Raw genomic sequence first — 15,364 nt, forward strand, 5'->3', positions numbered from 1 at the left:
TGGCTTTGCGAAAAATTTCCCTTTAAACCAGCATCCGCCCCCTCAATAACACTTTGCTCAACGAGTGCTATTTTGAAGCTATAATCTCTCGGACGCCGATGTGCACTTAACGATAGAAAAATATACTAGGTATGATAAAAAAATATAATTATTTATTGTATCGGATCAATTTGACCACTGTTTAGTAAAATAACGCTCTTTCAAAATATTTTTTTTGTTATGAAATATTCAACAAATCTTAAAATTTATTGTTATTGCTAAAGAATAAGCCATTTACATAAATATCATAAACATTTTTTAAAAATAACTAAGCTACTTAATTTTTGTATTTCTGGAAAACCGTTTATTGTCCTAATATGTAATAAAAAGAATAATATACATTCGTCCTGTTTATTAAGTGTTCTAAAAACCGTTTATTTATGTATTCAAAAATGAGTTTATTTAATAATTAATTTTTTTGATTCCTGATTTTTCGGTGAAAAACTATATTAAGTAGTTTTAATGGAAAAATATATCTTGGTCACTTTTTTTTATTTTCTAAAAATATGTTAACAATATGCTAAAAATATTACACTATTTAAAAAAATTGTATACTTATTGTTGATTTTTTTTAGCAATGCAGATATGTAGAGGATGTAAAACGTACAGAAATTTTACGAATTAAAATATATAACATAAATATTGTGCGCGTTTCGGCGATTGCTGAAGAAAAGTCAGAGTCAAGAGCTTGTAAATTATTACAGATTTCTTGACGCAAGCTGCAAAGCAAGCATTTATTATGTACCGTTGTTTGATCCAGTTGGGATAATAATTTTATCTCAAAGTTTAACAGTTACGTTTGGAATACTCTCGGGCTATATTAAAACATCGCAGAAAATTATAGGTGACGAGGCACAGCTTCATTTAAATGCTTTCGTGAATATGTAAAATTATTCTGGGGTGTTATAAATCAATGACAACTACATAAAAGATTTTAGTGATCAAAAGTGTGCCATTAAAGTTGAATGCAACTTCTTTTTATAAAGCAAATCTTAAACCAAGTTCATAGAACGGCAATTGAATAATAAGTAGCTGAACTGAAATCAAAATCTGTAAATCAGTGACATATCTTTAATATGTTACAAACTATTAAAGCACCCGAAAGCAATGTCGTTTTTATTATTTAAATTTAGATAACATTTTTCAGTATTTTCGATTTTTGGCTATTTTTTAGATATGGTCTCTTTTCACTCAATGCAATACTCAATTGAGTTAAAAGTTTTCCATACACTTTTGGCATCACTGTTTTACCTTGTTTTAAGATTTTAAAAACAAAGTAAAACTTTCTGGGAGCAATTGAATTGCTTTTTTTACGTGAGATAGCCACTATTATTTTTAGTTTGAATAAAGGACCCATTTTTCACCACTAGTGTTTTGATTTTTGTGAAATGGCATACAGTTCAACAAGATTAATTTAAAGATACTAAGAGCAATGAGGTTGTAAAAATTAGTATGTTTTACTAATAAACTGGTATTTTTAAAATAAATATTGATAGTTTTTTTGTAAATTGCTATTTTTTACTTGCAGATCATAATTTTTTACTTTTATATACTTTTTGCATACTTTTTGTATACTTTTTAATGAAGATATTGTTATAAAATTTACCATTATTTTAAAATTGATGTTGACGTTTAGCCACTGTCTCATTGAGATTACCATTATTATTTGTGTATATCTAAAAAAAAATATACCTATAAAATATCATTACTTTTTGCAATAATTTTATTGCCGAATTTATTTTCAATTACTTAAATGTATTTTCAAAATCTAATCTTGTCTTGAATTGTAAATTAATTTTTACATGCCATACTCGTAGGCTTTCAATATGATGAAATGAATTAGATTATTCGAAATCATGTTTGATTTATGAGCATCCAAATTTGAACATGTATGCATTAGTTGTAATTTAAATCTGCTTTAATTTTTTTACAATCAAAGTTTCAAGTATTCAGCAAAATCTCTTAATGCCTATGTATTCAGAACGTACCGAGGTCACAGCACAATAAAAAGACAACAATAAAAATGCAGGGTATCGATGTAAAATTGCTCTCGAGTGCAACGCTCTCTAGGGATTTCATGCTGCTCTAGAGCAGCAGCATCCCAGTGACGTCATTCGAGCTGGGATTTAGGGTTGGGAGATCTGAAAATGGAACGGGGTGGCGAAGATGGCTTCGTATACCACTATTTTTAGATGGGGGTAGTCCATCCCTTCTCGACGCCTCGTTGCACAACGACTGGTATGTGTCTCTGTCATTATTGTTATCGCGTACAGACACTTATACATGATGTGCTATACAATATACACGTAGACTATAGATTGTGCGACTAAGAATATCTAGATCGTTATCAATTAAACTGTATAAAAATATGCTTATAATAATCAATGACTATGTGAGATTACAGAACATGGTAATTGTTCCATTGAGGAAAAGTTTATTGATTTTCTCGAAAGAACACAGAACACTGGAGAGGGACCAGCACAATGAAATTTTGGCAAACTGCACGCTGACATCTTGGATATTCAATATTTCAGACTCCAAATGAATTTGCGTATTATTTATCATTTTTAATCATGATTCAAATAATGTAATGCTGCTAGCGTGTCACCAAAACTTGCCCAAATCTGTCCAAAACTGATTTGATTTTTCTTTTCTTTCAGATGTCAAATTTACCTGTCTTAAAAAAAAAATACACAGTGGTCATCTAAAATGCTGTATCTACAGTGTACAAAAATGTGTTAAAAATCTTGAATATTTAATAGAACCTCAACATAACAATATAGATTAAATGATAAATTTAGAGAGCAAAAAAATAAAGCAACTAAAATATCTGCAGCTTCATAGTGTGAAATGACGTTTTGGAGGAGATAGACAAGAGCAATATTTTACTACAGACAAATAGAGCTAAGTTGTTGGATGTACATAGAAAATATATTTATGGAAAAAGGAAAACGAAAATTTTCTAAACAGTGTGTTAAAGTTGTTTAAAACTTTTGATGAATATGGAAAATTAAATGAAGTTGAGAAATTTTTCAATAAATACATAGAAGCTGTTGACACATAACCGAGCAACTAATCTGAAGATTCGGAAAAATACAGAAGGTTTAACAAGATTTTAGTATTTTTTACTAGTGCAAATATAATATCACTAGATGAAACTAAGTTGAGTAGATATTCTATGGATCTTGTGATCAAATATACGTGAGATTTGAACGGATCTGAATTTTTAAGTAAGATAGTTGTGAGAATTTACAAAAAAGTAAATATTTAGAAATATTACAATTTAATTTAACAGAAATTAACGATTTAATTTAGCAGAAAACTTTAAAAATTGTAAAATAGAATATAGATTTTTTATCATTTCAGACACCGCAGCTTTAGCGAGAATATCCTTCTATAAAACACTTTTTAAGATCTTTAATAGCTCATGACAGACTGAGAAATTTTATGTATATTTTCAATTGAAAACAAAGTAACACATAATAAAGGATGATTTTTTCTTTTAAGTTAGTATTATTTATTAATATAGAGAAAGATTTTGTAGTGAAAAGTGATTTTGCGTGTGATAAAAATACTGTACTCAAATTTTAACAAGAAGGCCTGCAATAGATAAATTATAGAAATATACCTTATATAATGGATACAGATTGAAAATCAGCTACATATTTATTATCTATATGTGGAAATAAAATTAATGGACATTAACAATTAGTTGCTTTTTGTGCTTAATAAAATATTTAAATTATTTATTCACAGCTTATTATAAAAAAGTCAATAATAGTGATGAAAAGCAAAACTATTTGTAGAATATTCTTAGACTTTCTAAATATTTTAAGTAAATTTACATAAAGATATGTGAATTTAATATAAAATATTATTAAGTGTATTTAAATGATTGAATTTATTTTTATTTTGCTGTAAATAAAAAAAAGCATATTTTTATGACGTAATTAAATTGATTCCCATTAATATATATTATTTACCTGAAAATAATGAATAAATATGTAAATATTTTGAACCAAAAATTTATTTACATATGTTTATGTTATAAGTATATTGTAAACATGTTTTTCATTACAAATAAATTAATTCAATTTATTTTTGAGTTAAAAGGTAACTTGAGCAAACAGTTTATTTGTTAACTGAAATGGACAATATTGTCTTTCTTACATTATATTTTGAGCTTGTGTATTATATGCCTAATTTTTATAATAAAAAATATAAATCTACATTAAATCACTGCATAATATTTATTATAATTTAGTGATAGATGATATTACAATAAATTTAATTCAAAGTAAAGTGTTGAAAAATATCCATCCATTTATTTTTTCAACCTATACGACCATTCCATAAACTTTTATGTCACATTAAGTACACGCGATACGTAAAGTATGCATACGTAGAATTTCACGTGACTTTCAGCAGTAGATATGATTTATCGTTGGAAAGTGCGACGACCCAACTGGAAAAATCGAGATAAGGGATGCAAAAAAGACAATGACGTCGCTCGACTACCTCAAACATCGACGGAGCAGCGAAAAAATATTATTACAAATAAAGTCTATGTAATATTATAGTATATTATTAAAATCTGATGTTAACGTACCAAAATGTATATTAATGTACATACATTCATATAATATTTCAACTCCGCTTACAAGAACAATGCTTTCAGTCGGATAATGAAGCTCATTCGGGCAAAAATAGTATTTTAAAAATATAATCAACATCAATGCGGTTTATACATTGATATCAAGTTACATGTTCTGTATTGTGATTATAAAAATTAAAATTAATCATAAAACTAGGTTACATTTGCTTAGGTTAATAAATATTATAGATTTCAATTATAAACTTAATAATATATAAAAATATATGTGATGTAAAAAAAATGTTAGTCGTCATTTGATAAAATGGTGAGTCCCACATTATTTGATCGATTTACTCTCGATTAGCTTTTTCCTTTTTTCGGTCGCTAATAGGAAGCGATCGGATAATTCCATCAATTTTTGTGAATTACCTCCAATCAATCAAATCCCAAACGAATCAGATTTCCAAGCTTATTCACTTCAACAAAAAAATATTATGGATGAAATTCGTGGAATAATTTCACAATATTATACTACATCATTACCTACCAATTAAAATGCCAACATGAGTATCAAATTTTCAAATTGGAGATCAAAATTACCAATTAAAATAGATATTATTACATTATAAGCAGTTATTTTTATAAATAGTTAAAAAAATATTATATATACATCGAAACAACGAAGCTAATAAATAGTGACTGTTTCCTATCTAGTTCATCTAATATTGTAATTGTGTTTTTTTTTTATATTTTCAAATAGGGACTTTATTAAGTACGATTATTTAAAAAAAAACACAATGCACGCGTGGACTACCAGAATATTTCTGTAATCACTGAAAAACAGTGATTTAGAACATAGATGGCCAAACTTTTAAAAATAATTTAAAATTAATAAAAACTATTTTCTTTAAATTTAATACAAAAACATTTTTATTATATAAATAAAAATAAATCACATGTTTGTAATACTTTAAATGTTTTTTTATTTATATTTAAATTTTTAGTGATAAATTTATGTAATTCGATGTAGGTGACATTATCTTTAAGCATAAATGCATCTTCCTTTGGCTTTTAAGTATGATTTATTTTAAGGCTTTCGCTATATAACTAAAATATTGTTAATCATTCTGTATAAAAAAAATTGATGTTAAATTTGGTTTGTTGATAAATAATATATGCATTAAATGTATCTTTGATTTTTGTTTCAACAATCTATAATATGATTCAATACGTAAATTGATTAAATTTAACAATTAAACCACCTGTCATTGCCAACTACCACACTATCACGAATACAGCGTATTTAACATAGCACCACTACACCTAATTTGTTTCTAAGAAATTTATATATAGATTGAGACGACCAAATGAAGTAAAGCATAACGCATTTGAAATAGCAATTAACCGATAGTACATCCTACCCAGTTCAATCCTAATTCTTAACGCTGGTCTCCACACCGAGTAATAAATACAACACACGACCAAATTGAACGCTATCGCCGTCGAGACAGATCCTTTGGCTCGACCAGCAATTTAGTTTAGCGAATAGCAACCAGCAGCATCCAGAGTGCAAACAATGCGGACGTGTTTATCGTGCACAATTCAGCTCGACCGTACAGATTCGAAGCTTCCTTCGTCCTAATTGGCCTCGGGCCGGACGTCGACCGTTAATCCTCGGGGTGTAAACTGAGCCCTTAAAGTCTTGGTTTGTCGTCATAGGCGAATCGATATGAACGATTCTACCATACGTGTATACAGGCTGTATCCCTAGCTTAACTTTTCTGCTCAAATATATTCCGCTTTTGCGGGAATCTTATAAAATGTCTTCATCTTATCTTAGAATAATGTGAGTCCAATTAAGTAAAGTATTTCGGGAGACTATTTGAAAGTAAGAGAGAGAGAGAGAGATGTTACAGGGTCTTGGGAATTTTGTTAAGCTATTTGAACAAAAGTACAATCGAATAATTATTGACATGTTTGATTAAGGACATCTGTAATTAAGTTTGCTTTAATCGTTTGCATACTTATGCAAATAAAATTTTATGCAAAAAAACATCAAAGACGCAGGAAATTTATAATGAACAAGGAAATAAGATAGCAAAACCTCGAAAATCATTAAATATTTATAAGCTGCTTGTAAAGTCAATAACCATTTATTGTAGATAAAAAAACAGCCTTTAAGACATAAGCGCAGCGGTAGATTTAAAGCTGCAGTCAACGAAGAACATTTAATGGCAATAATGGATAATGCAGGTTATTTATTATTTGGGTAGCATCATTTTTTGTAAATATTGGTATTTTAGGATTGTTAAGTAATAGTGAGTGTTAAATAACTTCTGAATTAAAAGAAAATTACTAATCTGATCTACTTACTGTGCCAATATATAATCTGAGCTAGAAGCGATCAGGAATGTTGCACGCATAGTATTAATTTAACTATTAGAATAATAAATTTAATGCATTTTCAGCTTATTATTGAATGAAAAGAACGATGAAATATATAAAAGTTCCTTTTGTAAAAAATGCATAACCTTAATCAATGATTACGCTGTAAAATATTGTTTAATTAAAATTTTATTATAACAAAATAAATTGTATATAGCTCGCAAAATCTTTAACTTTATAATCCCTATTTTGTGCTTGCAAAATTCCAAAATATAATTGGATCATTCGGTTCTAGGGATTCTTTTTATTAGAGCTTGATAAAATTACATTTTGATACATCATGAGACTTTCCAGAATTTAAAATTTACATATGTACTTTATATCACATAAATTAGGATTTTTTATGTGATTAAGTGCAAGAATAGATTTTGCGTTTAATTTTTGTTTCACTTCATAATTCATAAACATAATATTATTGTAATATAAATAGAGATACATATTACTCAATGTATATTTAAATTATTATTCTAAAAAATATATTTGATAGTGAATACACTCTTTATACATTAGTATCATATACTATGTGTATTTCTCTATGTGTGTGGTCTCATTGCAACTACGTGCCACGTTCCAGACCACTGGACTGAGGGCGAAATTGCCCTCGAGCAAAACATACAAAGGTCGCTCTTCTAGGTTCGTGGATACATGTACATATGTATGTAGGGCATGCGTGTCCGATTGATCCCTAGAGACGTTGGTCATCAAGGAAGGTTTTGGAATGGGTGCTAGCCACGATGTATTTATCTACATTTGTATGTGAGCGATCGATTAGAGTATTAAGTTTATTTACATCTAATGTTTGTTAAAACAAATAATACAAGATAATTAAATTATTCGCATAACTTCATCAAGTAAATAATTACAAATTTATTGATAAATAAATATGATAGTTTAATTGTAATTGCTCAGAACTAGGTCCACGGTTTAATCAATCGAAGCAGGTCAAATCGAGTTTCAGCTCAGATTGCTAGCTAGCACTATTATAAAGTAAATTAATATTACATCATGCTTATATCACAGAAAATATGTGTTGATGCGTAAGTAATTGAATTAAATAACTATGTTTGACTCTTTGTATATATAGTGTGTTAACTAAACATATTTTATATTTTTTTTTTATATATTTATTAACAACAGTTGTATGACTAAACAAATTAATATAACACGAATTAGTATATGAGCATATATTTTATTTATTTTCAATTACCATACGAACATAATTTTTAACTTTAATAAAATATTTTCTAAAAAAGTAAATGGTGCTTTAAATATTATTTACATGAATCTGATCATAAAAAGTTCGTCTAGAATTACTTTATGTTTACAAGTTTGGAATGAACTAGAATCCGACATGATTTGACACCTGCATGTAAAGTCATGTGCTTTGATACGTATTCACTTTAGTCAGGTTTCTGGATACTGGACGAAATGTCCCACACTCTGCCAATTGTCTTGCAGATGAAGGCTAGTAAACTTGATATATCAATGGTATGTATATACTATATATAAACCACGAATGCTTGTGTCGGTGTATTACGCAAAGCAGTGCATCCCATATGGAAATTCGAGGGGTGCTGTCGAGTTATGCTGTTAATCAAATTGCTATGTAGCATCGCAATTAGTGACTGCATTCACATGGTTAACCTATTGCGGTCATATCAATCTTTGTCAAATTTATTCAATTTCGAAATATAGAGTTTTGATTTAAAGTAGTTGATAACACGCATGCATACCAATGTTGGTTTATGAATTTAGCAATTTATATTAAATCTAATATTTAAATGTTAATAAAATATTACAATTTAATAAATTCATATAAGTAAGATATATTTGATAATATAAAACAGTCTCGTTATTGTTTATTTTTAACCCAATTGTTGTTAATAAACGAAGCAAATCACTTTGTTGTTCATATTTGCCAAAAAACTATCAATAATATATTAATGTAAAAGATTAATATATTTTTTAAGTTTATTTATAATTCATTGTTATTCTAAGAGATTTAAATATAATTACCTTTATACTTTTTTCTATGTTAATTTACAATGCTAATGATAAAAAAAACCCTAAGATACAAATACAAATACGACTAAGTACTTTTCTTTAGTTGCATTCTAGATAATGGAGCAATATTTAAGAACGCTATGATCTAACGTGTCGTACAGAACGCGAATCGCCAACATATTATTGAAATGACACTTGGAACGTAGCCGAGAATTCTGGACGCCTTATCAGAAACTTTGTCGATGCGCATAAAAAAATCTCCACTACTGCTCGAACGTCACTCACACATCATCGACAGTATTTCTGCTTAAAAAACCTCAGCCGAAACCGTAAAATAGTTCAGGCGGGAAATAATTTGTGGCGACTGTCGACCACCATGAATAGTAATGGACAAAAAAAGGGCAATTGTCTCATTGTTAATACCCGTAACCAAGAATGTTCACTGTTAATAATGAGACAAACATCATGGCACAAGAGGGATTTCTTTTGACCACACAACACGGGTCGTTAAAAGTATTCCTTTTGTGACTAAACGGTGCGGATGCAATTAATCATCACAACAGCAAACCCTTTCCGTAGAATTCGAAAGTCGGAGCAAGCAAAAACTCGCTTCCAAATATGCAACATCCGATTTCTCGAATTCTACGTAGCGACTCCAGCGATTGGCTAGGAGATCGACGCACAAGCGTGATTGGCCAGCAAGGGTGCATCCCCTAAAAGAATATAAGCCCGGACTCCGACGAGGAGACGGCAGTTGATCCGAGTTGATCCGCAGTTGGTTCACAAGACCTTGGTAGAGGGCCCAAGGCACTTAATCCACGAGAGTCAAGCAAGAGACGAGTCGCCAGAGAGCGGAATCAGCGGCAAACGACGACCAGCAGCCTTCCTGAGGAACCAGCTACGCGCCCCCAACTGACACTCCTGACACCTGTCGCATGCAGCTTGAGCCATCCTGAGCATCATCAACTGCACGAACTCCGACATCACGAGAAACGTCACGCCGTATTCGTCCATAACAAACTTGTAAATATAAAATAATAAACAGTCTAATAGGATTCGACCAAGAGTCTCATTGGCCGCGAGGTCAACCACCCCTAGGGTTACGCTCCCTAAAAATTAATAAGCTAGATATTTGTTAAAAATTTAAAATAGTCTGTTATGTCGATACTGTCACTACTTCGCTTGCACTAAAAAGAACAACGAGTATCGACTAAAACGACCAAAGCTTTGAAAAAGCAGCCACTTTTCAATTCCACGTCACACTATACAGTCACCTGAATTTTAAGAGTTATACCAAATCTTTAAGGCATTTTAAATAAAGTCCAGTTGCAAGATTATAAGTTATCTATTTTTTATATCAATCAGTAGATAAGAACAGGCAACAGATAGATAAGATTAGGTCTAATGAACAAAATGTATTTAAAAAAATGATTCACGTAATTGATAATTAAAATAAGGCGCTATTTACATCAATAAAAAAATGTGTATTGACATACTTGCGAATACTGCTTTTTTAACATATTTTGCTAATTTATAGTTCATATTATATTACTATGCGACAAGCGGATATTAGAAGTATGTATGAGAGAATATCAACAAACCAATTGGATATTTTTTTAGAATTTCGAATGTATAAAACGAATTGACGTCACAGATTGAGCTCGATTTTCCTCGTCGTGTATTCTTCAGTGATTTGCGAACGCCTTTACGTAATTTTCAATATTTACGCGAACGGACTTTCTGGGTCATGACCCAAATAGAAATCCCCCCTTTTCCTGTGACGCTTTTCAATTTTATTAATTATTTGTTTACGTATCTAAAACAACCATAACATTTCTCGGAGCAACAATAAGAGCCAGTTTATTACAGGTGTACATTCCATAAAATAATTGTTTATCGCAACTCTTTGTATGTAAAGTAATTTCTAATTCAAACATTTTTTTGCTATTAAACATAAATATATTATAAAGTAACTTAGTTTACCGTATAAGGTTAGTGCGCTCTCATGGTTTATTGAATCGGATCTTTGGCACGGTATCATACATAATGTATATGTTATTTGAAGTTTTGCTTTAGGCTTCCGGATTAGAAGAAAATAATGACAGACACACCCTTCGAGACGTGGGGTCAAACATACTGTCGCAATATTTTCCGTGATTTATTTATTCGAACAAATTGTTCGTTCCTCAGCAAGGCGTTCTGAGAAGGTGGTCTCATTATGCGACGAAGAAAAGACATCGTTATTCTATTTTTGGCAACTTATTAAATGCATCAGTGTTTAAATCCTCAACGTATCATATTATATATTTCGGTATAAATATATCATATATGGTTGTATTTAATTGGATCGCTGCACACTGTATAAACATGTACATACATACATATGTACATTTTATGTACCTATGTAGACTACGTCAATAATCCGAAAATTTAATTTTCGTCGGAATTTCAATGGTTGAAAAACTCGGGAAATAACGAATTTCGTGTTCAAGATAAATACTGTATGATGAATATATTTTTTAATATTAAATTTATGTTATTCATTTTTCATTTTAATTAAAGTATTTCAATACATATTTGTTTATTTATTAAAATGCAGTAACACTTTAGCAAATAGCATAAATTATTTCTTATTTACTATGTTTATTAGATGTTGATATAATTAGACGTTGAAATTCATTTAGTTTTATCAACCTAGAACTTTTTATAAAAAATTTTGATTAATTACAAATAAAAACTTTGTTAAATTGGCTACAAAATTATTTTAGTAAAATATAGACACGAATTACAACATTTGATTATTATGAATTTACGATTGAACGTTAGCTACACTGATTTAATGTGAAAATAATTATATTATACTATTCGCTTTGATAGATCAGTTAAATATATTGCAATTAATTGGAAAGATTTCCCATTAACCTAGAAAATAGTCAATTAAATATCTGAGTGGTTTAAATTTAAATGAATAATTATCTCTAATCGACCATTCTTATTTGCTTTTACTAGCTGTAAACGCAATTTAAAAACGATTACTAAGCAATAGAGCTATTAAAATTACATTATATAAATATCAATAAATAGTTATAATATTTATATTACACAATTCCACGTTCTTAAAATATCTCTCAATATTCTTTATATATTTTTTTTCGAGTAGAAAGCAACACGAGAAACCACTACGTTATAAAGCCATTATCTAGTATGCTTACTGTGTTACTGTTACAACGTAAGTCGTCTAACATCTTGTGACTGGTGACAACACCCACTTAGAGTTATAAACTTAAGATTCACTGATTGAATTCTAATGAATTATTCAAAAGTTTATCATAAATTTAATAATGGTTTACATTCAAAATAGTAATTAAATAATTATATTAGTTGGTGCAAAACCCTTTGTTATTAAATTGTTTAAATTTAAAATTTAAGGGTTCATATTTTGATTTGGTTAATACATTGTTGCAAAAGCATATATCTTAAAAATACACAAAATAAAAATGTACTCACATATGTATCAATGAGATCGCTACGATGAGGCACGAAATAGTTATGATCCTCCATATCCCTCCGCTTTTTCACCCTTACGAAATGTTCCATAGGGGCCAGCCCCTTCCTAGCACAAGCTGCAGCCAGGAATTCTTCGACACTCATAGCTTCCCTCAGAACGACTGCAGCATGAGCGCTCTCTGGCAAGGACACTTTGATCGTCTTCTCAGAATCGTCTCTAGACATCTAAAAACAAAAAAAGAAACGAACAAATTAAAGTTGCGTCAGACGCTTCCCTTTTATGCATCAATAGCATTGAGGGTTTTATATTCTCGTTTGAGTATTTATGTTTTTGTTTTTTTTTTTCCAGTAAGACACCAATCAGGCAAAGTGCCACAGAGACCCATGGGCTTTTGTATCTCCTTAAACACGATAACGCCCTTACGATAAATTCCCTGCTTGTTTTGTGTCCCAAAATAAATTTTATGTATAGTATATCTACATATGTATATATATATATTTATATATTTTATTAATAAATTCGGAAATGTAGCTTTATCGGTCAATCAAGAAATAGTACGACATAAAAATCTTTATTAGGCTGATGTGTGTAAAGATTTTGAAAGTAATTTGTATAAGCAAATATATTCTACATACCTATTATTGATTTTATGTGTTTTATTTTTGTTAGAGAATAAGATATACTGAATGTAGCAAAAGAATAATATGATGTTCGTATATAAGACACAAACCTAGTTTCGAATAATACGACGATAATCCCGAGGCAATTATCCTTTATATTTACACATATAAATATGTATCATATATCCTATATACTACAACAAATATTTATCTATAAATTGCGAGAATTGAAATTTATTAGGGTTTATATAATACTTAAAAAACATTTAATTCTAAAGATATTTCCTTCGATTAGGATATTAAAATTAGGAATATACATAGAATTAAAGTATATAAAATATTCAAATGTCATATAATTCAACGATATATACTAACACTAACGGGCACTAACAATCAATTACGACAGATTTTTATTGACTTTTAAATACCGGCTTTAGAATAATAATTATTTTAGATGTAGATGTAAGAGGCGGTAAAAAAAACAATTATAGATATTTATTATGAGACAAAATGTTTTATAATAAACTTGATAAAACATTGTTAATTGAGAAATAATATCGGTGAAGAAATTAAAATATGACTCTTGACAATTGACACTAACTATGTATATATATACATTATTTTTAATTTTTTTAGTGTATATGATCTTTCATATAGTGTTATGAATAATAGGGAATATTAAAGAAATAAACTATATTAAAATATAATAACAAAGTAAAAATATAACCACAAAGCACAATTTATATTTAACCGCGAAAGTCCCAAACACGATATAAACCTAGCCTTTGAAATGGTACAAAATTAGACTCTTTGTTCGAAGTCGAAAATAAAATTAGAATATCTATTAAACAATAGTAAATCAATTACTAAAATTGGCTATTTTTTATTATTATGTTTTCACATGTCTCAGTTTTCTTATTTTTATCCAAAAAAAGTATTTTTATGTACTCTTATAATTTAGTGTATTTTTAAAACTGAAAAAATAAATATGTTTCTAAAAAAAATTAATTTCGGTTTTGTGTGATTTTGCTTACTAAATAGGTTATTGAAAATTATTTTGAGCACAAATTATTGCATGGCCTTTTAATGGCAAACATTGCGTCGACGAGTTCAGAATAAACGTATTTTAATTAAATCTACTTCGGCTGGTTGATAAACGCACCCCAAAACGATATTAATTGTTCTATTGTTCGCGCCCTGACAAGTAAAAATTCTAATGAGATTACTACCGCCTGTCATATAAAAATAACATACATATGTCTTGTATGATATATCATAAAAATCATATTAATATTAATATGTGTACGTATATCAAAGAAAATTTAAAAACTATATCTTCAAGACGCTTACATAATGTTGCACTGTTATGTGTGGTTGTCTTTTGAAATTAAATAATATAGTAGCTAATCAAAGATCAATAAATAGTTTACATAATACTATTGTAGTTGTATACTATGAAACAATATTCAAATAAGCGATTATCGGCTCTTATTGAAATTTACGCATTGCTCATAGAAAAAAAGCGTTAAAAGCGTAATAAATAAAATGCCGCTATTCTTTACAACCCGCCATTAATTTACCTTTACCCAACTTGGGACCTGATAGAGTTTATCTTAGCTTACACCAAGTGGAATTATGGCACACAAAGACTTTCGAGAAATATAAATAAAAATATATCTTTGCGTCAACTAGATTTTTTACATCATAGCTGGATGTGCAAAATTTATAAAATAATATTTATACGTCTCTAAAGATAGGGTTTACCTCTAGAGGTAAACCCTATCTTTATTATAAAAAATAATAATTTTGAGCGTTGTTTCGGAAATTTCCAAGCGTTGTTTCGGAAAATTTCAATTAAACCGTTTACACAAAAACAACTTGCGCTTCAAACCATCACTAATGAAAGAGCACAGTTACGAACCAAAAAACTTACTTCAACGAGCCATGGTTAAATTTTAATCGTAGCAGCGCCCAGTCAATTGTCAAAGTCAGCAATTTAATATCATATTAATGCTAGTGTAACTACGCGGCAAACCGTAACATGGTCACCTCATATAATATATTCCGGATATCGGAAACTTTGTCGCTAATCCTGTCACAAACAACCGTCCCCTCGGAATATTGAAAGTTTACTTTGGTGCCGTAATAAATGAC

General features: G+C 29.3%; 1 protein-coding gene across 2 annotated transcripts in view; it reads right to left on the reverse strand.

Annotated features, from left to right (window-relative positions):
- Positions 1-15,364, reverse strand: part of sif (guanine nucleotide exchange factor still life) — a 257,972-nt gene that overhangs the window by 14,844 nt on the left and 227,764 nt on the right. For both annotated transcript variants that reach the window (XM_088184510.1, XM_088184509.1), the window contains one exon: positions 12,590-12,814. In XM_088184510.1, the coding sequence (XP_088040636.1) occupies positions 12,590-12,814 (225 nt within the window). The remainder of the gene's footprint in view (positions 1-12,589; positions 12,815-15,364) is intronic.

Source organism: Plectrocnemia conspersa, unplaced genomic scaffold (genome assembly GCF_051122295.1).
Source record: "Plectrocnemia conspersa isolate PC_06_02 unplaced genomic scaffold, ASM5112229v1 ptg000004l, whole genome shotgun sequence".
NCBI classification, from domain to species: Eukaryota; Metazoa; Arthropoda; class Insecta; order Trichoptera; family Polycentropodidae; genus Plectrocnemia; species Plectrocnemia conspersa.